This window comes from Bufo bufo, chromosome 10 (genome assembly GCF_905171765.1).
Source record: "Bufo bufo chromosome 10, aBufBuf1.1, whole genome shotgun sequence".
NCBI classification, from domain to species: domain Eukaryota; kingdom Metazoa; phylum Chordata; class Amphibia; order Anura; family Bufonidae; genus Bufo; species Bufo bufo.
In genome coordinates this window covers 145281987-145308813 of record NC_053398.1, presented here as the reverse complement: position 1 = coordinate 145308813, position 26827 = coordinate 145281987, and the positions used below count along the sequence as shown (strand labels likewise).

The following is a 26827-nucleotide window of genomic DNA, read 5'->3' as shown; positions in this document are numbered from 1 at the left end:
AGTGAGGACCACACAAGGCCCAGTGCTGGAGGTAAGCAGTGAGGACCACACAAGGCCCAGTGCTGAGAGTAAGCAGTGAGGACCACACAAGGTCCAGTGCTGGAGGTAAGCAGTGAAGACCACACAAGGCCCAGTGCTGGGGGTAAGCAGTTAGGACCACACAAGAAACAGTACTGGGGGTAAGCAGTGAGGACCACACAAGGTCCAGAGCTGGGTGTAAGCGGTGAGGACCACAGTGGGCCTCACTGCTTATCCCCAGCACAGTTTTTTGTGTGGTCCTAACTGCTTACCCCCAGCACTGGGGCTTGTGTGGTCCTCACTGCTTACCTCCAGCACTGGACCTTGTGTGGTCCTCACTGCTTACTTTTAGCACTGGGCCTTGTGTGGTCCTCACTGCTTACTCTCAGCACTGGGGCTTGTGTGGTCCTCACTGCTTACCTCCAGCACTGGACCTTGTGTGGTCCTCACTGCTTACTTTTAGCACTGGGCCTTGTGTGGTCCTCACTGCTTACCTCCAGCACTGGACCTTGTGTGGTCCTCACTGCTTACCTCCAGCACTGGACCTTGTGTGGTCCTCACTGCTTACCTCCAGCACTGGACCTTGTGTGGTCCTCACTGCTTACTTTTAGCACTGGGCCTTGTGTGGTCCTCACTGCTTACTCTCAGCACTGGGGCTTGTGTGGTCCTCACTGCTTACCTCCAGCACTGGACCTTGTGTGGTCCTCACTGCTTACTTTTAGCACTGGGCCTTGTGTGGTCCTCACTGCTTACCTCCAGCACTGGACCTTGTGTGGTCCTCACTGCTTACTTTTAGCACTGGGCCTTGTGTGGTCCTCACTGCTTACCTCCAGCACTGGGCCTTGTGTGGTCCTCACTGCTTACCTCCAGCACTGGACCTTGTGTGGTCCTCACTGCTTTCCAGCTGCACTGGGCCTTGTGTGGTCCTCACTGCTTACTCTCAGCACTGGGCCTTGTGTGGTCCTCACTGCTTACCTCCAGCACTTGGCCTTGTGTGGTCCTCACTGCTTTCCAGCTGTACTGGACCTTGTGTGGTCCTCACTGCTTACCCGCAGCAAGGAATGTCCTCTCAGCCAACAATTAGCCTGCTCACTTGCCCTGACACCAGGCTTCATATGAAGGACTGGAGAGGCTCCCCGGGAATAAAAACATAGGGTTCCATTATGGAAACAAGGCTGGGAATCACTGGGTTATGGTAGGAGCCCAGGGACCCTGCTGTATTGGTCGCTAACAGTGATAGCGGGGGTGCTCCTTACCATTGGGGGTTGGGTGCTTCCATACACAGCAAAGTGAGCCTTTGCACTTAGCTCCCCGGTCCTCTGGGCTCTCAGTACTATAGGCACGTCCATGCTGCTATGTGCTTCAATTATTCCGCGGGATTTTGGGCTGTTATACAGGATACTAGTGGAAGAATCTGTCTCCTGCAAAACATGGAAGCATGCACTGTCCATTACAAGACAACATCAGGAGTACATACTGCTGGCCCCTATGTGCTTGCACTGTTGTTTCTGCTCTCCCCTTATATAAAGGAGGGTAATGACGTACCTGTGGCAGGAAAACGTAACACCCCTGGAGGCTGCTGGGATTGTGCAGGGTCACAGTGCGCTCATATGGGAACTGCAGGAAGCACCGGTTATATGTGACGGCCATGTTCTCCACAAACAATGGTGGCACCACACACCTGAGGCACGTGAGAAAAGGTCAGCACCAACAGAAGCTGCAGACATGGTGCATGGGTACAGGGACCACCTTACCTGGCAGTTATTGGTAAAGCCAAAACCTCCTCTCCGATGCCGTCAACGTCCACCACCAATGCCAGCTCGTACTTCTTCAAGCTGTTGGAGCACAGGGTCACCTAGGAACAGGAAGCATCACACTGAGCTGGTGCTGGGGTGCAGAGGGGGAAGGGTATTTCGGAAATTCCATCTACTATCATAAATAGAGGAGAGAGCACGTTGGGGGACGGGGGCTGGAAATCACATCCACTATCATACATAAAGGAGAGAGCAGCCAGCGGAGACAATGAAAATCAAATCCACTATCATATATGGAGGAAAGAGCAGCCAGGGGAAGCTGCTGGAAATCATGTCCACTATCATATATAGAGGAGAGAGCAACCGGGGGAGGGGCTGAAAATCAAATCCACTATCATATACAGAGGAGAGAGCAGATGGGGGGGGGGGGGGGGTCTGGAAATCACATCCACTATCATACATAAAGGAGAGAGCAGCCAGCGGAGACAATGAAAATCAAATCCACTATCATATACGGAGGAGAGAGCAGCTAGGATGGGGGCTGGAAATCACATCCACTATCATACATAAAGGAGAGAGCAGCCAGCGGAGACAATGAAATTCAAATCCACTATCATATACGGAGGAGAGAGCAGCTGGGGGGCTGGAAATCCTATCCACTATCATATATAGAAAAGAGAGCAGCTGGAAGGGGGTGAAGGTGGAAGTCATATTCAACATCATATATAAAGGAGAGAGCACCCGGGGGAGGCGGTTGGAAATTATATGCACTATCATATGTAGAGGAGAGAGCAGCCGGGGAGGAAGGGGGGGTTGAAATCATATTCACTACCATATATGATCATGTATGATTAATTTATCGTGACGCCCGCACTGGGTCACCTGACTCAGCAGCAGGCACACAGCGCCAGGGGCCCTGGCATGACTGCAGAGAGACATAATGCAAGTAATGAGCCAGGTAGCGGGCAGCAGCTGTCCACACGTGTTTTGCAGGGAGGCTGTCGGTGCTCCACCATGTGCCTTCCCAGCTGCCCGCTGTCATTGCACCTCACACACTTCCTAAGTAGCTTCCCAGTCATAGCGGCAGCCGTACTACCAGTTGCACCCACATAATGACGAGGTCCCCCCTGAAGGAAGGTGAATCGCACACAGCAGACTTGACAGCGTCAGGATCAGGAGATAAGCAGCTGCCGAAAGTGTCCACAGGTTACACTGCCGCTGCTCTCCATCCACAATACAATGGCATGTGACAAAGGGCCGGAGAAGATGGAGGGTGAGGGGCTCTTTCTTATATTTACAGGAGACTCTGGGTAGCTGGGCCACGTAGAGCACATATTGGTGCATATACTTCACGCATCAGACGGTGAAATACAGCTAGAGTACAAAGAGACAACCTGAGCAGCAGATATGTCTGCAGAGAATCATCCTCTGTGTCAGTGGTATGTCACATCCTCCGTGTCAGTGGTATGTGCGGTGCTATTATCACATCCTCCGTGTCAGTGGTATGTGCAGTGCTATTATCACATCCTCCGTGTCAGTGGTATGTGCGGTGCTCTTATCACATCCTCCGTGTCAGTGGTATGTGCGGTGCTCTTATCACATCCTCCGTGTCAGTGGTATGTGCGGTGCTACTATCACATCCTCCGTGTCAGTGGTATGTGCGGTGCTCTGATCATGTCCTTGTGTCAGTGGTATGTGCGGTGCTATTATTACATCCTCCGTGTCAGTGGCGTTGCAAGGGGGGTGCGGACCGCCCCGGGTGACACCATTGATGGGGTGACACCAGCAGGGCCGGTATTTACGAGTCATTTGTATTGCCGTCCTCAGGAGAGTGAAAGATGTGTCTGGGATTCGAACCCACGACCTTCTGTCAGCGATGCGATGCAGCCTCTTCCTGTGTCCCGCCCTGTATGTCCATATATGGAGTCAGTGCTTGTGTATTCAAATTTAGCCTGTATTTCAGAAAAGTTTCTGCTGGGATTCGAACCCACGACCTTCTGTATCAGAGGCAAAGCACTTACCCACACAGCCATAAGATCTGCCTTGCTTCTGACTGAAAAAATATGAGACTTCTACTGTTATAGCTGGCTAAGTGTACATGTATACACATGACAGCTGCCCCAACACACCCAGCACTGCTATATCTTTATATGACAGCTGCCCCAGCACACTCAGCTCTGCTATATCTCTATATATGATAGCTGCCCCAGCACACCCAGCTCTGCTACATCTAATACACATGACAGCTGCACCAGCACACTCAGCTCTACTATATCTCTATATATGACAGCTGCCCCAGCAAACCCAGCTCTGCTACATCTATACACATGACAGCTGCCCAAACACACCCAGCCCTGCTACATCTATACACATGACAGCTGCCCCAGCACACTCAGCTCTGCTATATCTCTATATATCTATCTACTGTATAGCAATACTTAGAGATATATAGATGTAGCAGCGCTGGGTGTGCTGGTGCAGCTGTCATATATAGAGATATATTAGAGCTGAGTGTGCTGGTGAAGCTGTCATGTGTATTAGATGTAGCAGAGCTGGGTGTGCTGGGGCAGCTATCATATATAGAGATATAGCAGTGCTGGGTGTGTTGGGGCAGCTGTCATGTGTATAGATGTACACTTAGCCAGCTATAACAGTAGAAGTCTCATATTTTTTCAGTCAGTAGCAAGGAAGATCTTATGGCTGTGTGGGTAAGTGCTTTGCCTCTGATACAGAAGGTCGTGGGTTTGAATCCCAGCAGAAACTATTCTGAAATACAGGCTAAATTAGAATACACAAGCACTGACTCCATATATGGACATACAGGGCTGGACACAGGAAGAGGCTGCATCGCATCGCTGACATGGACGTAAGTAGAAGTGTTTTTTTTTTTTAATACCCGACTGTTACTGCCATGGGGGGAGCGGGAGGCACTTGATACTGGCATATGGGGAGGGGGGTTGGCACCTGATACTGGCACATGGGGGGGCAGGGGGGTTGGCACCTGATACTGGCACATGGGGGGGGGCGGGAGATGGCACTATGATACTGGGACATGGGGGGGGAAGAGAGAGGCACTTGATACTGGCACATGGGGGGGTTTGGCACTAGGATACTGGCACATGGGGGGTGGGAAGGAGAGAGGCACTTGATACTGGCACATTGGGGGGTAGAGATGGCACTATGATACTGGCACATGGGGGGAAGGAGAGAGGCATTTGATACTGGCACATGGGAGGGGGGAGGAGAGAGGCACTTGATACTGGCACTTTTGGGGGGGGGGAGACGGCATGGCACTAGGATACTGGCATATGGGGGGGGGGAGAGAGGCACTTGATACTGGCACTTTTTTGGGGGGGGGAGAGAGGCATTTGATACTGGCACTTTTTGGGGGGGAGATGGCATGGCACTATGATACTGGCACATGGGGGGGGAGAGAGGCACATGATACTGGCACTTTTGGGGGGAGGGAGGAGAGAGGCACTTGATACTGGCACTTTTTGAGGGGGGAGGAGAGAGGCACTTGATACTGCCACTTTTGGGGGGGGGAGATGGCATGGCACTATGATACTGGCACATGGGGGGGGGAGAGGCACTTGATACTGGCACTTTTGGGGGGGGGGGAGATGGCACTATGATACTGGGACATTACATCCTCCGTGTCAGTGGTATGTGCGGTGCTATTATCACATCCTCCGTGTCAGTGGTATGTGCGGTGCTCTTATCACATCCTCCGTGTCAGTGGTATGTGCGGTGCTATTATCACATCCTCCGTGTCAGTGGTATGTGCGGTGCTATTATTACATCCTCCGTGTCAGTGGTATGTGCGGTGCTATTATCATGGCCTCCGTGTCAGTGGTATGTGCGGTGCTCTTATCCCATCCTCCGTGTCAGTGGTATGTGCGGTGCTCTTATCACATCCTCCGTGTCAGTGGTATGTGCGGTGCTATTATCACATCCTCTGTGTCAGTGGTATGTGCGGTACTATTATCACATCCTCCGTGTCAGTGGTATGTGTGGTGCTATTATCACATCCTCCGTGTCAGTGGTATGTGCGGTGCTATTATCACATCCTCCGTGTCAGTGGTATGTGCGGTGCTATTATCACGTCCTCCGTGTCAGTGGTATGTGCGGTGCTCTTATCCCATCCTCCGTGTCAGTGGTATGTGCGGTGCTCTTATCCCATCCTCCGTGTCAGTGGTATGTGCGGTGCTCTTATCCCATCCTCCGTGTCAGTGGTATGTGCGGTGCTATTATCACATCCTCCGTGTCAGTGGTATGTGCGGTGAAGTTCACCATGTATGTCTTGTACGCTACCTCTATGTCCAGGAGGCCCTGAGAGCGGATGGTTCCTCTGGAGGGTTTGACGGTGAATTCACGAGGTCTCCAGCCTCCATTCTGCTGTCTTCTCCAAGATGCCACCCTGGCTTCTGTGATGTAAGTGTGACTGGTGACGCTGGGGTCCCCACCGCCATCTCCAGGGACCCGCAGACTGAAACTCATTGGGACCAGAGAGGTGTTACTGAGTGAACACAAGAGAGTTTGTGGAAATCCTGGAAAAGAAGCATTTCATGAGAAATCCTCATCTCTTAGGCGTCCGCCCCATTGACAGATGTGGAGAGAGCACACTCACCGAAGGACACGTCCCCAAAGTGTAAGGCCGGCACGCTGAAGTGGAAGGTGGGTCCGATGATGCAGCCCCTGCAGAGAAACCACACAGCTGAGACAGCGCTCCTGTCACTTCTTCTGGGGCCCCATCTTGCTTAACCCACTAATTTATCAGGGCCCCATCTGACGGTCACATCGACTTACCAGGGCCCCTATTCTTACCTTACTGTTAGTGTTACATCATCAGGGGCCCCTATTCTTACCTTACTGTTAGTGTAACATCATCAGGGGCCCCTATTCTTACCTTACTGCTAGTGTAACATCATCAGGGGCCCCTATTATTACCTTACTGTTAGTGTTACATCATCAGGGGCCCCTATTCTTACCTTACTGTTAGTGTAACATCATCGGGGGCCCCTATTCTTACCTTACTGTTAGTGTAACATCATCAGGGGCCCCTATTCTTACCTTACTGTTAGTATAACTTCATCAGGGGCCCCTATTCTTACCTTACTGTTAGTGTAACATCATCAGGGGCCCCTATCCTTATTTTACTGTTAGTGTTACATCATCAGGGGCCCCCATTCTTACCTTACTGTTAGTGTAACATCATCAGGGGCCCCTATTCTTACTTTACTGTTAGTGTTACATCATCAGGGGCCCCCATTCTTACCTTACTGCTAGTGTAACATCATCAGGGGCCCCTATTCTTACTTTACTGTTAGCGTTACATCATCAGGGGCCCCTATTGTTACCTTACTGTTAGCGTTACATCATCAGGGGCTCCTGTTCTTACCTTACTGCTAGTGTAACATCATCAGGGGCCCCTATTGTTACCTTACTGTTAGCGTTACATCATCAGGGGCTCCTGTTCTTACCTTACTGCTAGTGTAACATCATCAGGGGCCCCTGTTCTTACCTTACTGTTAGTGTAACATCACCAGGGGCCCCTATTCTTACCCTACTGTTAGTGTAACATCATCAGGCGCCCCTATTCTTACCTTACTGTTAGTGTTACATCATCAGGGGCCCCTATTCCTACCTTACTGCTAGTGTAACATCATCAGGGGCCCCTATTCTTACCTTACTGCTAGTGTAACATCATCAGGGGCCCCATCCACAGTGAAGTGGAAATCCTCCGTGAACTCTCCCAGGACGCTGCAGCACAGACAGATCTGGACGGCCTGGTGCCCACCAGGTAGGATGATCCCCTCACTCGGAGAGAAGGTGAAGCAGGATGCCAGGGCCGAGGTGGGAGGCGCCAGGCTGAAGATCCCATCAATGGCACCCTGGTTTGTCAGGATGACCTGTTAAAACAATTAGTGGGGTTCATCCTGGGTGACACCAGACAAAAAATACACTGGTTGGGGTCATCAATATGGAGGTTCTCATTTGCATGTGTCGGTGAGCTGGTGGAGAACCCAGAAGCAGCCGGGGGGACCCCCAGGACCAGTGCAGAGGACCTTGTGTATCATCACCAGTGGCCCTCACGTGCTCCAGCGTCACCAGCTACACCTATCCTGGCTGGAGGGAGAACTGGACAGGAACCAAGATGGGGTGGGTGCCCCACTGGAGATTGAGAGCGCAGACACGTGTAGGGGGAAGCACTGACCTCATAGTTGTGTGTGGACCCCACAAACATCTTCCCAATGTCCAACTCATTAAAGTTGAAACAAAGTTTGGGCCCAAGACCCTCTCCTCGAATCCGCAGGGGCAATCTTGTTTCTCGACCTGCAAGAAAGACATGAGCTTAACTCTCTGCGTCGGCTCAATATAACTGACCATATAGATGCGGAGCGCCCCCATAAATCCGTTACCTGTGATATCGCAGTAGACGGTCCGCTGGTATACCTGGGCAGCCTGGGGTTTAAAGAGCACGGTGACCTGCACAGAAGAGTTCGGCCAGACGTCCCCCTCCTGCCAGACAAAGGACAGCATGAAATCCAATGGTCTACAGCTTTAGGTCTTCACAGTATGAAACATCTCTGCTTGCTGTCAGTGACTGGGAGTATTCTAACATTCTACAACCATTCATTTCCATAAAACCTCCTGAGATAAAGGGGCTCAGATCTGCGCCCCAGGTTTCATGAAAGCGAGGAGGGGGTCAGGCCCTACTACATACAGAGCGTATAGCGCAGCCAGGCACGTCCTCGGTAACGAGCCCGCAGGTCACGTTTCACAGCCCCGTACTGTAAGACGTGAAGGAGATAATGAGGGGAATTTACTAAGACTTCATACATCAGTCCTAATCCAAACCCACTGCGGTAAGACGTGTCAAATCTGCTCAGATTAGTGCTAGAATTCACGCCAATCTGTCGGAGGGACCGTCGTCCGCCCCCTCCTGCCTCGTCCTATCACAAACTTTACTACAGATATAAAGCGGTGAATAAATGGTTGAATACAGTTCTGCGCACTCACCGCCGGCTCCAGCTGAAACACGGGGTCTGTGAATAACATGGAGTCGCTCTCGGCAACTCTTCGGCGGTTGTGAAAGGTTCGGCTGAGGAGGGAAAGGCGTTCCCGGAGACTGTGATCTGCCTTACATTCATCCAAGAAGCGGTCGGTCTCCTCCTCTTCATCGATAAGAAGATCGGAGCAGAATCTGGAGATTAGAGATACGATGAGAGTACAGAAGAGAACACCCCAAATGTAACCGCAGCCCCATGTGTACAAGACACCCCGAATGTAACCGCTGCCCCATGTGTACAAGACACCCCGAATGTAACCGCAGCCCCATGTGTACAAGACACCCCGAATGTAACCGCAGCCCCATGTGTACTGGAGAGATCATCCCTAATGTGTCCGCAGCCCCATGTGTACAGGACACCCCGAATGTAACCGCAGCCCCATGTGTACAAGACACCCCGAATGTAACCGCTGCCCCATGTGTACAAGACACCCCGAATGTAACCGCTGCCCCATGTGTACTGGAGAGATCATCCCCAATGTATCCGCAGCCCCATGTGTACAAGACACCCCTAATGTAACCGCAGCCCCATGTGTACAGGAGAGGACACCCCGAATGTAACCACAGCCCCATGTGTACAGGAGAGGACACCCCGAATGTAACCGCAGCCCCATGTGTACAAGACACCCCGAATGTAACCGCTGCCCCATGTGTACAAGACACCCCGAATGTAACCGCTGCCCCATGTGTACAAGACACCCCGAATGTAACCGCTGCCCCATGTGAACTGGAGAGATCATCCCCAATGTATCCGCAGCCCCATGTGTACAAGACACCCCGAATGTAACCGCAGCCCCATGTGTACAGGAGAGGACACCCCGAATGTAACCACAGCCCCATGTGTACAGGAGAGGACACCCCGAATGTAACCGCAGCCCCATGTGTACAGGAGAGGACACCCCGAATGTAACCGCAGCCCCATGTGTACAAGACACCCCGAATGTAACCGCTGCCCCATGTGTACAAGACACCCCGAATGTAACCGCTGCCCCATATGTACTGGAGAGATCATCCTCAATGTATCCGCAGCCCCATGTGTACAAGACACCCCGAATGTAACCGCAGCCCCATGTGTACAGGAGAGGACACCCCGAATGTAACCGCAGCCCCATGTGTACAGGAGAGGACACCCCGAATGTAACCGCAGCCCCATGTGTACAGGAGAGGACACCCCGAATGTAACCGCAGCCCCATGTGTACAGGAGAGGACACCCCGAATGTAACCGCAGCCCCATGTGTACAAGACACCCCGAATGTAACCGCTGACCCATGTGTACTGAGAGATCATCCTCAATGTATCCGCAGCCCCATGTGTACAGGACACCCCGAATGTAACCGCAGCCCCATGTGTACAGGAGAGGACACCCCGAATGTAACCGCAGCCCCATGTGTACAAGACACCCCGAATGTAACCGCTGACCCATGTGTACAAGACACCCCGAATGTAACCGCTGACCCATGTGTACTGAGAGATCATCCCCAATGTGTCCGCAGCCCCATGTGTACAGGACACCCCGAATGTAACTGCAGCCCTTTGTGTACAGGAGAGGACACCCTGAATGTGTCTGCAGCCCCATGTGTATAGGAGAGGACACCCCGAATGTAACCGCAGCCCTTTGTTTATAGGAGAGGACACCCCAGATGTATCCGCAGCCCCATGTGTACTGGAGAGATGATCCCGAATGTGTCCGCAGCCCCATGTGTACAAGAGAGGACACCCCAGATGTATCTGCAGCCCCGTGTACAGAAGAGGACACCCCGGATGTATCCACAGCCCCTTGTGTACAAGAGAGGACACCCAGAATGTAACCGCAGCCCCTTGTGTACAGGAGAGGATACCCCGGATGTATCCACAGCCCTATGTGTAAAGGAGAGGACACCCGGAATGTAACCGCAGCCCCTTGTGTAGAGGAGAGGACACCCTAAAAGTGTCCACCACCTTCTTTCTCATGACAATCTGTGAGTCCAGCAGTGGTATATGAACCCGCACCTCACCCGGAAGCAGAATTAAGGTTCACCCCACTGCAGCCCGAATAATAACATCCAAATTAATGTAAATTATGAAATACAGTAATCATGATGAGCACAAAAAGCCTGTCTGACAGGAAGTGACCAGAAGAGCGCGGGTGAACGAGACCAAAGCTAAACCTAAAAACAGTGAGGAGAGAGAACGTGGTCAGTTCACATGTGGCCAGGTCACTAGGAAACTGGTCAGACACACTGGTTGGAGGCGGTGGCTGGAGGTGCTGGGCAGAGGCAGTGGGTGGAGGCCCTGGCCAGATGTGCTGGTCAGAGATGGTGATCGGAGACAGTGGCTGGTGGTGGTTATCGGCAGAGATGGTGGTCGGAGGTGGTGATTGGAGGTGCTGTGTGGAGGCACAGGCCAGATGTGCTGGTCAGTGGCGGTGGGTAGAGGCGCTGGTCGGAGATAATGATTGAAGGCATGGTTGGAAATGGTGATCGGAGGCAGTGGCCGGAGGTGGTGATCGGAGGTACTGGGCAGAGGCGGTGGTCAGAGGTGGTGATCGGAGGTGCTGGTGAAGGCACAGGCCATATGTGCTGGTCAGAAGCAGTGAGCAGAGGCGCTGGGCAGAGGAGGTGGTCGAGGCACTCCTCGGAGAGGGTGATTGGAGGTGCTGGGCGGAGACCATGGCCAGAGGTGCTGGACGGGTGCAGTAGCCAGAGGTACAGGCCGGATGTGCTGGTCAAAGGCGGTGGTCAGAGGCAGTGGTCGCAGGCACTGGGCAGAGGTGGTGGTTGCAGGCACTGGGCAGAGGTGGTGGTTGCAGGCGCTGGGCAGAGGTGGTGGTTGCAGGCGCTGGGCAGAGGTGGTGGTTGAAGGCACTGGGCAGAGGCGGTGGTTGAAGGCCCTGGGCAGAGGCGGTGGTTGCAGGCGCTGGGCAGAGGCGGTGGTCGTAGGCATCACTGCTGGCCTATGAGATATCACTTTTTGCTAGGGCTGTAAGGGGTGGTAGACGAGCTGAATGAAGGTGACATATGGATGCGTGTGTTCTGTGGGCCTATTACATAACTCCATGGGCTAGTGTGCATATACCTGAGAGCGGGGACGGGCAGTCAATAATACGTGGTGTAACAATGCCATATATTACAGTGACTGGACACTGGATCGCTTTTGCTGGTTACAAATAAAACATAAAAATGTGAACAGACCCTGAAAGATCTGACAACAGAAGCCTGCTGACGGCTGCACAGAATGAAGGCAATCAGCAGTCAGCAGCTCCCTAATAGCGTGAGGACTACAGGTCCCAGCATGCCCTGCAAGCTCAGGCCTCGTGAAGAGAAAAGCTTTCGAACGAACCTCGGTCCAGATGAACTAACCTGTCTGCCCCCAGAATCCATCGACGTGGCCCCCCTAGGATTTCTACACTTTTCTCCAACTTGCTCAAAATGAGGTGGGGGAGGCAGGGATTCACTGGAAGAGGGTGTGGCCTAAGATGCGCAGCTTTGCGCCAAAGTTGCTCCACAATTCTGGTATAAAGTTGTGTCTCAAAGTAAGTCAGCCAATGGTTGTAGAGAGCCGGACAGACGCGTCGGCACCGCGTCATCTCCAGGATCAGTAAATCACGTCCTGGTCATTCTGCATATCTCTGCTTGCTGTCAGTGACGGCAGGACAGAGCGGCTACGTGAGGACACGGGCGCTGACTCTTAGGTAAAATGCTTTCTTCAGCACGAGATCGCTCATCTCTGGTTAATGTCATTAATAATTGAGGGGAGCGGAGAGGTCTCTCAGCTGTGGCCCCCGGGGTAAGCACTGGCCCAGTTGTAGAGTCGGCTTTAACCCTTCCACCTCCGGGAGGATTACTATTTGCCCCGTTAACGAGGCAGCGCTCTGTAGACATTACTGTCAGAGGCGCTGGATCCAGATGTTAAATATTAAATGACACAAGAGCAATTAGCGCCGGAGTGCCACTTCTGATTACAGCCGCGCAGGGCGCCCACCTCTCCGCGCCGCTTTCACTCTCATGTAGTCGGTGGCGTGTTGTCATCTTATATAAGTCATACAGACATGTAGTGCCGCACACTGGCAGCGCCACTGACCAAACGACAGCCCACACAGAGATTAACCCCTGCCGCACCGGACAGGGATGAAGATCTGCGGATGTACCGCAGCTCTGTAACCAGGTGCCACATAAGGCTGGGGGGCTGCTCATGTGTCCCCCCACACACACAAGACGCAACAGTTCCAGCATCGGCCCCCCCACATGGTACCATGCTGTGACATGCTGGTACAGAACATAGCTGTAACAAGCTGGAGTGATGATGACGATGGGGGTACACTCCATGCTGGAAGATCATTCATACACACATTACATACAGCCGTCCCTATACATGCCCATATGTGTACCAGTAAGTACCTGTGTGTCAGCGCAGTGTATATCAGTAAGTACCTGTGTGTCAGTGCAGTGTATATCAGTGTGCACCTGTGTGTCAGTGCAGTGTATATCAGTGTGCACCTGTGTGTCAGTGCAGTGTATATCAGTGTGCACCTGTGTGTCAGCGCAGTGTATATCAGTGTGTACCTGTGTGTCAGTGCAGTGTATATCAGTGTGCACCTGTGTGTCAGTGCAGTGTATATCAGTGTGCACCTGTGTGTCAGCGCAGTGTATATCAGTGTGTACCTGTGTGTCAGTGCAGTGTATATCAGTGTGTACCTGTGTGTCAGTGCAGTGTATATCAGTGTGCACCTGTGTGTCAGCGCAGTGTATATCAGTGTGTACCTGTGTGTCAGTGCAGTGTATATCAGTGTGCACCTGTGTGTTAGCGCAGTGTATATCAGTGTGCACCTGTGTGTCAGTGCAGTGTATATCAGTGTGCACCTGTGTGTCAGCGCAGTGTATATCAGTGTGCACCTGTGTGTCAGTGCAGTGTATATCAGTGTGTACCTGTGTGTCAGTGCAGTGTATATCAGTGTGCACCTGTGTGTCAGTGCAGTGTATATCAGTGTGCACCTGTGTGTCAGCGCAGTGTATATCAGTGTGCACCTGTGTGTTAGCGCAGTGTATATCAGTGTGCACCTGTGTGTCAGCGCAGTGTATATCAGTGTGCACCTGTGTGTCAGCGCAGTGTATATCAGTGTGCACCTGTGTGTCAGTGCAGTGTATATCGGTGTGCACCTGTGTGTCAGTGCAGTGTATATCGGTGTGCACCTGTGTGTCAGTGCAGTGTATATCAGTGTGCACCTGTGTGTCAGTGCAGTGTATATCAGTGTGCACCTGTGTGTCAGCGCAGTGTATATCAGTGTGCACCTGTGTGTTAGCGCAGTGTATATCAGTGTGCACCTGTGTGTCAGCGCAGTGTATATCAGTGTGCACCTGTGTGTCAGCGCAGTGTATATCAGTGTGCACCTGTGTGTCAGTGCAGTGTATATCGGTGTGCACCTGTGTGTCAGTGCAGTGTATATCGGTGTGCACCTGTGTGTCAGTGCAGTGTATATCAGTGTGCACCTGTGTGTCAGTGCAGTGTATATCAGTGTGCACCTGAGTGTCAGTGCAGTGTATATCGGTGTGCACCTGTGTGTCAGTGCAGTGATGGAGTGTTACCTCTCCTTCTGCTGCTGCTCCTCCTGCTGTGAAGCGAATTCTTTCCACTGGAAGTGAGCTATGACATCACTGCGGTTGTGGATGGTGACCATCCTCTGGTTGGATAAGGACAGGAAGGTCTTCTCAATGGTCAGTGAGTTTTTGTCCAGTCGCACGTTCACGTCGGCAGCAGCTCCATACAGGCCGACACGAACATCCTCACCTGAGGAAAAGCAACACAGCCCCGTAACCACCATAAGACCTATATGTGTGCGTCCTACATATATACAGCAGCCTCCATATGTGACTGTGCGGGCCCTATATGTGTGCGTCCTACATATATACAGCAGCCTCCATATGTGACTGTGCGGGCCCTATATGTGTGCGTCCTACATATATACAGCAGCCTCCATGTGTGACTGTGCGGGCCCTATATATGTGTGTCCTACATATATACAGCAGCCTCCATATGTGACTGTGCGGGCCCTATATGTGTGCGTCCTACATATATACAGCAGCCTCCATGTGTGACTGTGCGGGCCCTATATATGTGTGTCCTACATATATACAGCAGCCTCCATATGTGACTGTGCGGGCCCTATATGTGTGTGTCCTACATATATACAGCAGCCTCCATGTGTGACTGTGCGGGCCCTATATGTGTGTGTCCTACATATACAGAGCAGCCTCCATATGTGACTGTGCGGGCCCTATATGTGTGCGTCCTACATATATACAGCAGCCTCCATATGTGACTGTGCGGGCCCTATATATGTGTGTCCTACATATACAGAGCAGCCTCCATATGTGACTGTGCGGGCCCTATATGTGTGCGTCCTACATATACAGAGCAGCCTCCATATGTGACTGTGCGGGCCCTATATGTGTGCGTCCTACATATATACAGCAGCCTCCATATGTGACTGTGCGGGCCCTATATGTGTGCGTCCTACATATACAGAGCAGCCTCCATATGTGACTGTGCGGGCCCTATATGTGTGTGTCCTACATATATACAGCAGCCTCCATATGTGACTGTGCGGGCCCTCTATATGTGTGCGTCCTACATATATACAGCAGCCTCCATATGTGACTGTGCGGGCCCTATATGTGTGTGTCCTACATATATACAGCAGCCTCCATATGTGACTGTGCGGGCCCTATATGTGTGCGTCCTACATATATACAGCAGCCTCCATATGTGACTGTGCGGGCCCTATATATGTGTGTCCTACATATACAGAGCAGCCTCCATATGTGACTGTGCGGGCCCTATATGTGTGCGTCCTACATATACAGAGCAGCCTCCATATGTGACTGTGCGGGCCCTATATGTGTGCGTCCTACATATACAGAGCAGCCTCCATATGTGACTGTGCGGGCCCTATATGTGTGCGTCCTACATATATACAGCAGCCTCCATATGTGACTGTCCGGGCCCTATATGTGTGTGTCCTACATATACAGAGCAGCCTCCATATGTGACTGTGCGGGCCCTATATGTGTGCGTCCTACATATATACAGCAGCCTCCATATGTGACTGTGCGGGCCCTATATGTGTGCGTCCTACATATACAGAGCAGCCTCCATATGTGACTGTGCGGGCCCTATATGTGTGCGTCCTACATATACAGAGCAGCCTCCATATGTGACTGTGCGGGCCCTATATGTGTGCGTCCTACATATACAGAGCAGCCTCCATATGTGACTGTGCGGGCCCTATATGTGTGCGTCCTACATATATACAGCAGCCTCCATATGTGACTGTGCGGGCCCTATATGTGTGCGTCCTACATATATACAGCAGCCTCCATATGTGACTGTGCGGGCCCTATATGTGTGCGTCCTACATATATACAGCAGCCTCCATATGCGACTGTGCGGGCCCTATATGTGTGCGTCCTACATATACAGAGCAGCCTCCATATGTGACTGTGCGGGCCCTATATGTGTGTGTCCTACATATACAGAGCAGCCTCCATATGTGACTGTGCGGGCCCTATATGTGTGTGTCCTACATATACAGAGCAGCCTCCATATGTGACTGTGCGGGCCCTATATATGTGGTCCTACATATATACAGCAGCCTCCATATGTGACTGTGCGGGCCCTATATGTGCGTGTCCTACATATATACAGCAACCTCCATATGTGACTGTGCGGGCCCTATATGTGTGTGTCCTACATATATACAGAGCAGCCTCCATATGTGACTGTGCGGGCCCTATATGTGTGTGTCCTACATATACAGAGCAGCCTCCATATGTGACTGTGCGGGCCCTATATGTGTGTGTCCTACATATACAGAGCAGCCTCCATGTGTGACTGTGCGGGCCCTATATGTGTGTGTCCTACATATATACAGCAGCCTCCATATGTGACTGTGCGGGCCCTATATGTGCGTGTCCTACATATATACAGCAACCTCCATATGTGACTGTGCGGGCCCTATATGTGTGTGTCCTACATATATACAGAGCAGCCTCCATATGTGACTGTGCGGGCCCTATATGTGTGCGTCCTACATATACAGAGCAGCCTCCATATGTGACTGTGCGGGCCCTATATGTGTGTGTCCTACATATACAGAGCAGCCTCCATATGTGACTGTGCGGGCCCTATATATGTGGTCCTACATATATACAGCAGCCTCCATATGTGACTGTGCGGGCCCTATATGTGCGTGTCCTACATATATACAGCAACCTCCATATGTGACTGTGCGGGCCCTATATGTGTGTGTCCTACATATATACAGAGCAGCCTCCATATGTGACTGTGCGGGCCCTATATGTGTGTGTCCTACATATACAGAGCAGCCTCCATATGTGACTGTGCGGGCCCTATATGTGTGTGTCCTACATATACAGAGCAGCCTCCATGTGTGACTGTGCGGGCCCTATATGTGTGTGTCCTACATATATACAGCAGCCTCCATATGTGACTGTGCGGGCCCTATATGTGCGTGTCCTACATATATACAGCAACCTCCATATGTGACTGTGCGGGCCCTATATGTGTGTGTCCTACATATATACAGAGCAGCCTCCATATGTGACTGTGCGGGCCCTATATGTGTGTGTCCTACATATACAGAGCAGCCTCCATATGTGACTGTGCGGGCCCTATATGTGTGTGTCCTACATATACAGAGCAGCCTCCATATGTGACTGTGCGGGCCCTATATGTGTGTGTCCTACATACGAGCACACATTACAGTGGAGATCTTGGGTTTACAGCGTCTCCCATGTTCTGGCACAATCTCCGTCACCGGATCCTCCACATTTATCTTAACAAGTCGTCAGCTCGATGTTAACACTGATAGAGGTCATTGTCAAATGGAAACCGAGCCGTAATATGAGAGACCGCCCCAGCTACATCTACACGTGTCCTCCAGACCTCATATGTCGCAGTACATGGGATTATTGTCCTAGTCTACAGCTAGACATGTCCTCCAGATCTCATACAGTATGCCACATTACATGGACTCACTGTCCTACACCACATCTACACGTGTCCTCCAGATCTCATACAGTATGCCACATTACATGGACTCATTATCCTAGCCTACATCTACACGTGTCCTCCTGATCTCCCCATGTCACATCACATGGACTCACTGTCATAGAATACATCTGCATGTTTCCTCCAGACCCAATATGTCACATTACATGTACTAATTGTCCTAGTCTAGATCTACACATGTCCTCCAGATCTCATAAATCATAGGTCACATCACATGGACTCATTGTCCTACACTACAGCTACATGTGTCCTCCAGATCTCATAGGTCACATCACATGGACTCACTGTCCTACACTATATCTACACGTGTCCTCCAGATCTCATAGGTCACATCACATGGACTCACTGTCCTACAGTATATCTACACGTGTCCTCCAGATCTCATAGGTCACATCACATGGACTCACTGTCCTACACTATATCTACACGTGTCCTCCAGATCTCATAGGTCACATCACATGGACTCACTGTCTTACACTATATCTACATGTGTCCTCCAGATCTCATAGGTCACATCACATGGACTCACTGTCCTACACTATATCTACACGTGTCCTCCAGATCTCATAGGTCACATCACATGGACTCACTGTCCTACACTATATCTACACGTGTCCTCCAGATCTCATAGGTCACATCACATGGACTCACTGTCCTACACTACAGCTACATGTGTTCTACAGATCTCATAAATCACATCACATGGACTCACTGTCCTACACTATATCTACACGCGTCCTCCAGATCTCATAGGTCACATCACATGGACTCACTGTCCTACAGTATATCTACACGTGTCCTCCAGATCTCATAGGTCACATCACATGGACTCACTGTCCTACACTATATCTACACGTGTCCTCCAGATCTCATAGGTCACATCACATGGACTCACTGTCCTACACTATATCTACATGTGTCCTCCAGATCTCATAGGTCACATCACATGGACTCACTGTCCTACACTATATCTACACGTGTCCTCCAGATCTCATAGGTCACATCACATGGACTCACTGTCCTACACTATATCTACACGTGTCCTCCAGATCTCATAGGTCACATCACATGGACTCACTGTCCTACACTACAGCTACATGTGTTCTACAGATCTCATAAATCACATCACATGGACTCACTGTCCTACACTATATCTACACGCGTCCTCCAGATCTCATAGGTCACATTACATGGACTCACTGTCCTACACTATATCTACACGTGTCCTCCAGATCTCATAGGTCACATCACATGGACTCACTGTCCTACAGTATATCTACATGTGTCCTCCAGATCTCATAGGTCACATTACATGGACTCACTGTCCTACACTATATCTACACGTGTCCTCCAGATCTCATAGGTCACATCACATGGACTCACTGTCCTACAGTATATCTACACGTGTCCTCCAGATCTCATAGGTCACATCACATGGACTCACTGTCCTACACTATATCTACACGTGTCCTCCAGATCTCATAGGTCACATCACATGGACTCACTGTCCTACAGTATATCTACACGTGTCCTCCAGATCTCATAGGTCACATCACATGGACTCACTGTCCTACACTATATCTACACGTGTCCTCCAGATCTCATAGGTCACATCACATGGACTCACTGTCCTACACTATATCTACACGTGTCCTCCAGATCTCATAGGTCACATTACATGGACTCACTGTCCTACACTATATCTACACGTGTCCTCCAGATCTCATAGGTCACATCACATGGACTCACTGTCCTACACTATATCTACATGTGTCCTCCAGATCTCAAAAGTCACATTACATGGACTCACTGTCCTATACTATATCTACACGTGTCCTCCAGATCTCATAGGTCACATCACATGGACTCACTGTCCTACACTATAGCTACACGTGTCCTCCAGATCTCATAGGTCACATTACATGGACTCATTGTCCTACACTATATCTACACGTGTCCTCCAGATCTCATAGGTCACATTACATGGACTCACTGTCCTACACTATATCTACACGTGTCCTCCAGATCTCATAGGTCACATTACATGGACTCACTGTCCTACACTATATCTACACGTGTCCTCCAGATCTCATAGGTCACATTACATGGGCTCACTGTCCTACACTATATCTACACGTGTCCTCCAGATCTCATAGGTCACATTACATGGGCTTATTGTCCTACACCACATCTACATGTGTCCTCCAGATCTCACTACATCTACACGTGTCCTCCTGATCTCCACATGTCACATCACATGTACTTATTGTCCTAGTCTACATTTACAAGTGTTCACCAGATCTCATGGTCTGGCAGCCAATCAATTACCTGTGTCGTATTGGATCAACAGCTCCTGTTTGTGATCTCCGACCTCCGTCGGCTGGTATTCCAGGATAACCTGCATGCTGTTCCCTACATCAAGGGTTCCAGACACTGGCTCCACGTGGAAAGGCCTGGAACAAAAGACCCCCACCCCGATCAGCAGCAGGACTCCTGCATTCCCCTGCTCTGTACGGTAAGAGTATACCCATGCCACCACAGTCTCTACCTCTGTGTCAGCAGCTGAAAGCACGCTTCACGATTGCCGATATTCCGCACCAGGAGCGTCTTCTGGGTGCTGTACTTGACAGGGCAGACCTGGAAACTTAACTGGTCTGGAAAATCCAGCACGGCGCGGGCTCCGATCGCTCGGATGGGGACCAAAAACTTCTCTCTCTCCGTGATGCAAATCAATTCATGAACATAATCCTGAATTAACAGAGAAAAAGAGGCAAAGATCTCACATCAATATGAGACGGATTACTTTATAATGACGAAAAAGGTAGTGGAATGTAATAACAGTGACACCCCAGACTGATGGGACGGCCTGTGACGCCCCAGACTGATGGGACGGCCCGTGACACCCCAGACTGATGGGACGGCCTGTGACGCCCCAGACTGATGGGACGGCCCGTGACACCCAAGACTGATGGGACGGCCTGTGACGCCCCAGACTGATGGGACGGCCCGTGACACCCAAGACTGATGGGACGGCCCGTGACGCCCCAGACTGATGGGACGGCCCGTGACGCCCCAGACTGATGGGACGGCCCGTGGCGCCCCAGACTGATGGGACGGCCCGTGACGCCCCAGACTGATGGGACGGCCCGTGACGCCCCAGACTGATGGGACGGCCCGTGACGCCCCAGACTGATGGGACGGCCCGTGACGCCCCAGACTGATGGGACGGCCTGTGACGCCCCAGACTGATGGGACGGCCCGTGGCTCCCCAGATTGATGGGACGGCCCGTGACGCCCCAGACTGATGGGACGGCCTGTGACGCCCCAGACTGATGGGACGGCCCGTGACACCCCAGACTGATGGGACGGCCTGTGACACCCCAGACTGATGGGACGGCCTGTGGCGCCCCAGACTGATATGATGTCATCACTCTAGGATGTAGATTGTAGTCTCTGATATGATGTCATCACTCCAGGATGTAGCTTGTAGTCTCTGACATGATGTCATCACTCCAGGATGTAGATTGTAGTCTCTGACATGATGTCATCACTCCAGGATGTACATGATATTTTCTGACATGATGTCATCACTCCAGGATGTAGATTGTAGTCTCTGATATGATGTCATCTATACAGGATATACATGATATTCTCTGACATGATGTCATCACTCCAGGATGTAGATTGTAGTCTCTGATATGAGGTCATCACTTCAGGATGTAGATTGTAGTTTCTGATATGATGTCATCACTCCAGGATGTAGATTGTAGTCTCTGATATGAGGTCATCACTCCAGGATGTAGATTGTAGTTTCTGATATGATGTCATCACTCCAGGATGTAGATTGTAGTCTCTGATATGAGGTCATCACTCCAGGATGTAGATTGTAGTTTCTGATATGATGTCATCACTCCAGGATGTAGATTATAGTCTCTGATATGATGTCATCACTCCAGGATGTAGATTGTAGTCTCTGATATGATCACTCCAGGATGCAGATTGCAGTCTCTGATATGATGTCATCACTCCAGGATGTAGATTGTAGTCTCTGATATGATGTCATCACTCCAGGATGTAGATTGCAGTCTCTGATATGATGTCATCTATACAGGATATACATGATATTCTCTGACATGATGTCATCACTCCAGGATGTAGATTGTAGTCTCTGATATGATGTCATCACTCCAGGATGTAGATTGCAGTCTCTGATATGATGTCATCTATACAGGATATACATGATATTCTCTGACATGAGGTCATCACTCCAGGATGTAGATTGTAGTCTCTGATATGATGTCATCACTCCAGGATGTACATGATATTCTCTGACATGATGTCTTCACTCCAGGACGCGGATTATGTTCTATCATGATGTAGATTACAGTCTCTGATATGATGTCATCACTCCAGGACGTAGATTATATTCTATAATGATCTAGAGTAAGGTCTCTGAGGTTCTGTCATCCCTCCAGGACATGCTTTATGTTCTATGATAATGTAGATTACAGTCTCTGCTGTAATGTCATCACGCCAGGAGTCACTGTGCGGTGACATAATGCCATGCTGTCACAACACAGTGTATGGTCTCTGATGTCATGACAGAAATAAGTGCCCTAAAGCCCCTCATGTCATGTCGAGAAGGTACGACATGGAGCCTTTACTATCCTCTACACCAGACACTGCCACACATGACAGCCCACATCTACGCCGGCTCACAGCTGATTTGGGGCATCCCACTCCAGCACACCTTGCACTGAGTCTCCCTCCACACTCTCCAGTATCAGCTGATGTCCTCGCCCTCAACGCTGCTGAAATCAAGTGCCATGAGGAATAGCGTTCTCCCGGTAGGCACGGCTCTAGGGACTACGGCAGGCGACCCAAAGGAGAAGCTGTTTGTTGTGTCAGGTGATGCAACAGAATATTTCAGACTTTCGAGGGCATCACGGCACCCGAGCAGCGCGGTCCCACAGGCAGTATCATGGCGACTGGGTGTTTGCTTAACCTCGACTTCAAAAACAAAGTATATTCAAGAGAAATCCCCAGGAACTGTGAGGCTGCCAAGCATAACCCATCCCAAATCTATAGGTGACCCTCTCCAGTACGACTCCCCAGCAGGAGCCGCTCTGAGCTCCTGTCCTGAATCTGCTTAAAGGGGTATTCAGGGACAGGCCGTCAATATCTGCTTGGGAGGGTCTGACACCCCCCACCCATCAGATCCATTCATTGTATAGTGGTTGGCGCTGGTAACTGCAGTACTGAAGTGAATGGCAGCATCGCTGCAGTTACCAGCGTCATCCACAACACGATGGATGGAGCCGTCTAGTTCTGGTGCTGACTTTGGGAGTTACAAGGCTCACCAGCAGGGGTGCGGGGTGTCGGACCCCTGCCAACCTGACATTGATGGCTATCTCTGTAACCATCCTCCCTGCAATAATATTCATCAGCACCCCTTTAAGGATGGCATGCAGGATGGGTCATTCACTAGTCCCGATGGTTCACGTGGCCGTTCATTCCCAGTATTGCGTTTAGGGAGATGGCTGTGTCCACAACCTCGTCAGCACTGGCTTCGAGGGCACCAGAGAAGAAGCCGAGCAGGAAGTAACGGACGGGGGAGACATTACCTTATTCTCCTCAGGGGTAAAGAGGATGCGGAATGTGGATGGCATGCCCGGAGCCACCTTGTGACACACGTCGTTGGGGCTGACAATCCGAAAATAGGGTGAACTCTCCTGAGTGACTTTTACCAGCCGAGGAACCTGAAAGAGTTAAAAAGCAATTGGGGGACTTGTCAAAACTGATAAAGGAATGCCAGCGTAGTTGCCCATAGCAACCAATCAGACTGCACCTTTCATTTTCTGAAAAATGCACGGCGGAATCTGATTGGTTACTACGGGCGACTCTATGCCAGTTTTGATATGAGACGGGCAGTAACGAGCGCGGGCAGCCGGAGCCTGAACTCACCTGGTCGTTGTTCCTTAAGACGAGCGGCACCTCGTACGTCTCACAGGGGGTGTAGTTCTGGAACACTATTTCCGATGGGAAAGGCTGGAAGAGGGCCTGCTCTACGTCCACTGAGGAGAACTACAAGAAACAGCAAGGATGAGGGCAGAAGTCGCCATCACATGTGCTCAGGGCCTCAGTAAACGCTGCCCTGAAGACGGCCACAAATCGACCAACAACCGCATCGAATCAATCTGCACCTACGGTTTATACTGAGATAAGCGGCGTTACGTGTCTGTTGGCCACTAGTCTCCATAATAACGAGGCAGTTTGCTAAGTGAGCCGACGGGCGACCCTGAAGTTGGTGATCACACCAGAGGACCGTACGCACCTTCTGATGGGTGGTCTCACTCATATCCAGCATCTGGACGATCCTAGGAGGGTGCATCTCTCTAGTGCTGGCCAGTCGCTGCTCTGTTGTGAAGGACATCTCCCGTAGAAATGCTGATGGGGTCAGGGTCATCTATCAGGGCGACAAGAAGGCCACATTAACATACACCGCATGTTGTGCATCACTGACCGCCCCGTGCACTAGCAGAGACCTGAGGCACTCCAGAGCCTCGCACTCATGATGGTCATGCCCCAAATATCTTGAAATATTGTTCTCAAGTCCCCATCTAAGACAATGGGGGCATATTGCTAGGATATGCCCCCATTATCTGATAGGCGCGGGTCCCACACCTATGCCGAGAACGGAGCAGGGAAGGTGGTGGCCGGAGGACCCTGGGTTTTCCCGGGTCCAGCCACCCCCAAGCGATCATACTGAATTGGAGCACACCGCAGCTTGAGCAGCCACCGCTCGGCTATTATTGGCGGCCCCATAGAAATGAAAGAAGGGCGGCTGCGCATGCGCAGTGTGTCCTTCACAACTTTCAGGACTCGGTTCACGGTGGGACCTGCACCTATCAGACAAAGGGGGCATATCCGAGCGAGGATAGCCGCCTTCCATCTGGTGGCCTCGCTGAGAGCTTATTTGAATCTCTTTATTTTGGAAAAACCACGAAGCACTGATCTCCCTGGGACTTGAAAATCTTCATAAAACATCTGACGTTTCCGGAGCCCAGCACCGGCCCGCATCCTCCGAATCTCCTCCTTGCTCCCCAACGTCACAAAGCTAGAGCGCCGTAATCTCGCGATGCTCAGTTCGTTCCCTGAGGCTGATGCCTGCACAGGGAAGGAACACTATGACAACACTGCGCATGTGCTAGCTCGCGCATCGCGAGATTACAGCGCTCTAGCTTTGTGACGTCGGGGAGCAAGGAGGAGATTCGGAGGATGTGGGCCGGTGCTGGGCTCTTTCGCAGTGGGCGTGGCGGGGTTACGGAAACGTTAGTAGCCTCATTTACATATATATATATATAAAATCAGTTTTTTTTACACAATAAAAGCACACAGAGCTATGGGGACTGGGTATTGCAGATGTGCTAGCGGCCATCTAGCAGCCCATGTCCTCAGCTCTATGCACAAAATCCCGGTGACAGGTTCCCTTTAAGAAAGCAAAGACATAATTAAAATTGCCCTCTCCAAAACTGCCCGATCTCCGGCGGACCCCATTCTAGTCATAGAGGTGGGCACTGTGGTAACATCTGGATATTCTGTGCTGGAAAATCCCACCAGAGGTAATAACACTGATGTGAAAGAAGCTCTACTAATGTATTGTCATTCTCCATGTTGCCTCCTTTGCTGATTTGATTCATTTTTCCATCACATTATTCACGGCTCTTTTCTTATAGTGTGCAAGCACGACCACCGCTGCTGGATTGTAGGGTGGTCATGACCATGGAAACAATCCGTGTATAATGTGCTGGAAAACTGGCAATATAGAGAATGACAAAACATTTATCATGTAATTACACTATAAAGACCATTTGCTGAAGTTAGACAACCCCTTTAACTCACTGCACAACCCCTTTAACTCACTGCACAACCCCTTAAATGACCTTATATTCATCTCTACTTGGCGCGGTCATCCTAATGTACCCTTTCCTTATCGCATTTACCCACAGTTCTATCCTATCCCTCCTAGTACTCCTATGTTAGCGTTCAGTGGGGGTCATTTACAAAGACTGACATTTTACACCGCTCTTTGCTTCTTCTGTGCGCAGCTGGTCCTGTACCCCCTGATATAGGGCAGCAGTGCAGGGTGGAGCCGATCCCGTACCCCCTGATATAGGGCAGCAGTGCAGGGTGGAGCCGGTCCTGTACCCCCTGATATAGGGCAGCAGTGCAGGGTGGAGCCAGTCCTGTACCCCCTGATATAGGGCAGCAGTGCAGAGTGGAGCCGGTCCCGTACCCCCTGATATCAGTAGTGAGGGTAGAGCCAGTCCTGTACCCCCTGATATAGGGCAGCAGTGCAGGGTGGTCTGGTCCTGTACCCCCTGATATAGGGCAGCAGTGCAGGGTGGAGCTGGTCCCGTACCCCCTGATATCAGTAGTGAGGGTAGAGCCAGTCCTGTACCCCCTGATATAGGGCAGCAGTGCAGGGTGGAGCCGGTCCTGTACCCCCTGATATAGGGCAGCAGTGCAGGGTGGAGCCGGTCCCGTACCCCCTGATATCAGTAGTGAGGGTAGAGCCAGTCCTGTACCCCCTGATATAGGGCAGCAGTGCAGGGTGGGCTGGTCCTGTGCCCCCTGATATAGGGCAGCAGTGCAGGGTGGAGCCAGTCCTGTACCCCCTGATATAGGGCAGCAGTGCAGAGTGGAGCCGGTCCCGTACCCCCTGATATCAGTAGTGAGGGTAGAGCCAGTCCTGTACCCCCTGATATAGGGCAGCAGTGCAGGGTGGAGCTGGTCCCGTACCCCCTGATATCAGTAGTGAGGGTAGAGCCAGTCCTGTACCCCCTGATATAGGGCAGCAGTGCAGAGTGGAGCCGGTCCTGTACCCCCTGATATAGGGCAGCAGTGCAGGGTGGA

At 51.2% G+C, this 26827-nt stretch overlaps 1 protein-coding gene across 1 annotated transcript in view; it reads right to left on the bottom strand.

The window, feature by feature from the left end:
* Nucleotides 1-26827, bottom strand: part of HYDIN (HYDIN axonemal central pair apparatus protein) — a 114312-nt gene that overhangs the window by 70958 nt on the left and 16527 nt on the right. Inside the window, exons 3-17 of the mRNA XM_040410017.1 lie at nucleotides 24246-24377; nucleotides 23876-23995; nucleotides 23536-23670; nucleotides 20460-20659; nucleotides 20240-20364; nucleotides 14407-14608; nucleotides 8796-8979; nucleotides 8195-8294; nucleotides 7990-8108; nucleotides 7461-7684; nucleotides 6403-6470; nucleotides 6087-6322; nucleotides 1773-1873; nucleotides 1564-1699; nucleotides 1275-1439 (exon numbers count right to left, since the gene is read on the bottom strand). Of these exons, the coding sequence (XP_040265951.1) occupies nucleotides 1275-1439; nucleotides 1564-1699; nucleotides 1773-1873; nucleotides 6087-6322; nucleotides 6403-6470; nucleotides 7461-7684; nucleotides 7990-8108; nucleotides 8195-8294; nucleotides 8796-8979; nucleotides 14407-14608; nucleotides 20240-20364; nucleotides 20460-20659; nucleotides 23536-23670; nucleotides 23876-23995; nucleotides 24246-24377 (2247 nt within the window). The remainder of the gene's footprint in view (nucleotides 1-1274; nucleotides 1440-1563; nucleotides 1700-1772; nucleotides 1874-6086; nucleotides 6323-6402; nucleotides 6471-7460; nucleotides 7685-7989; nucleotides 8109-8194; nucleotides 8295-8795; nucleotides 8980-14406; nucleotides 14609-20239; nucleotides 20365-20459; nucleotides 20660-23535; nucleotides 23671-23875; nucleotides 23996-24245; nucleotides 24378-26827) is intronic.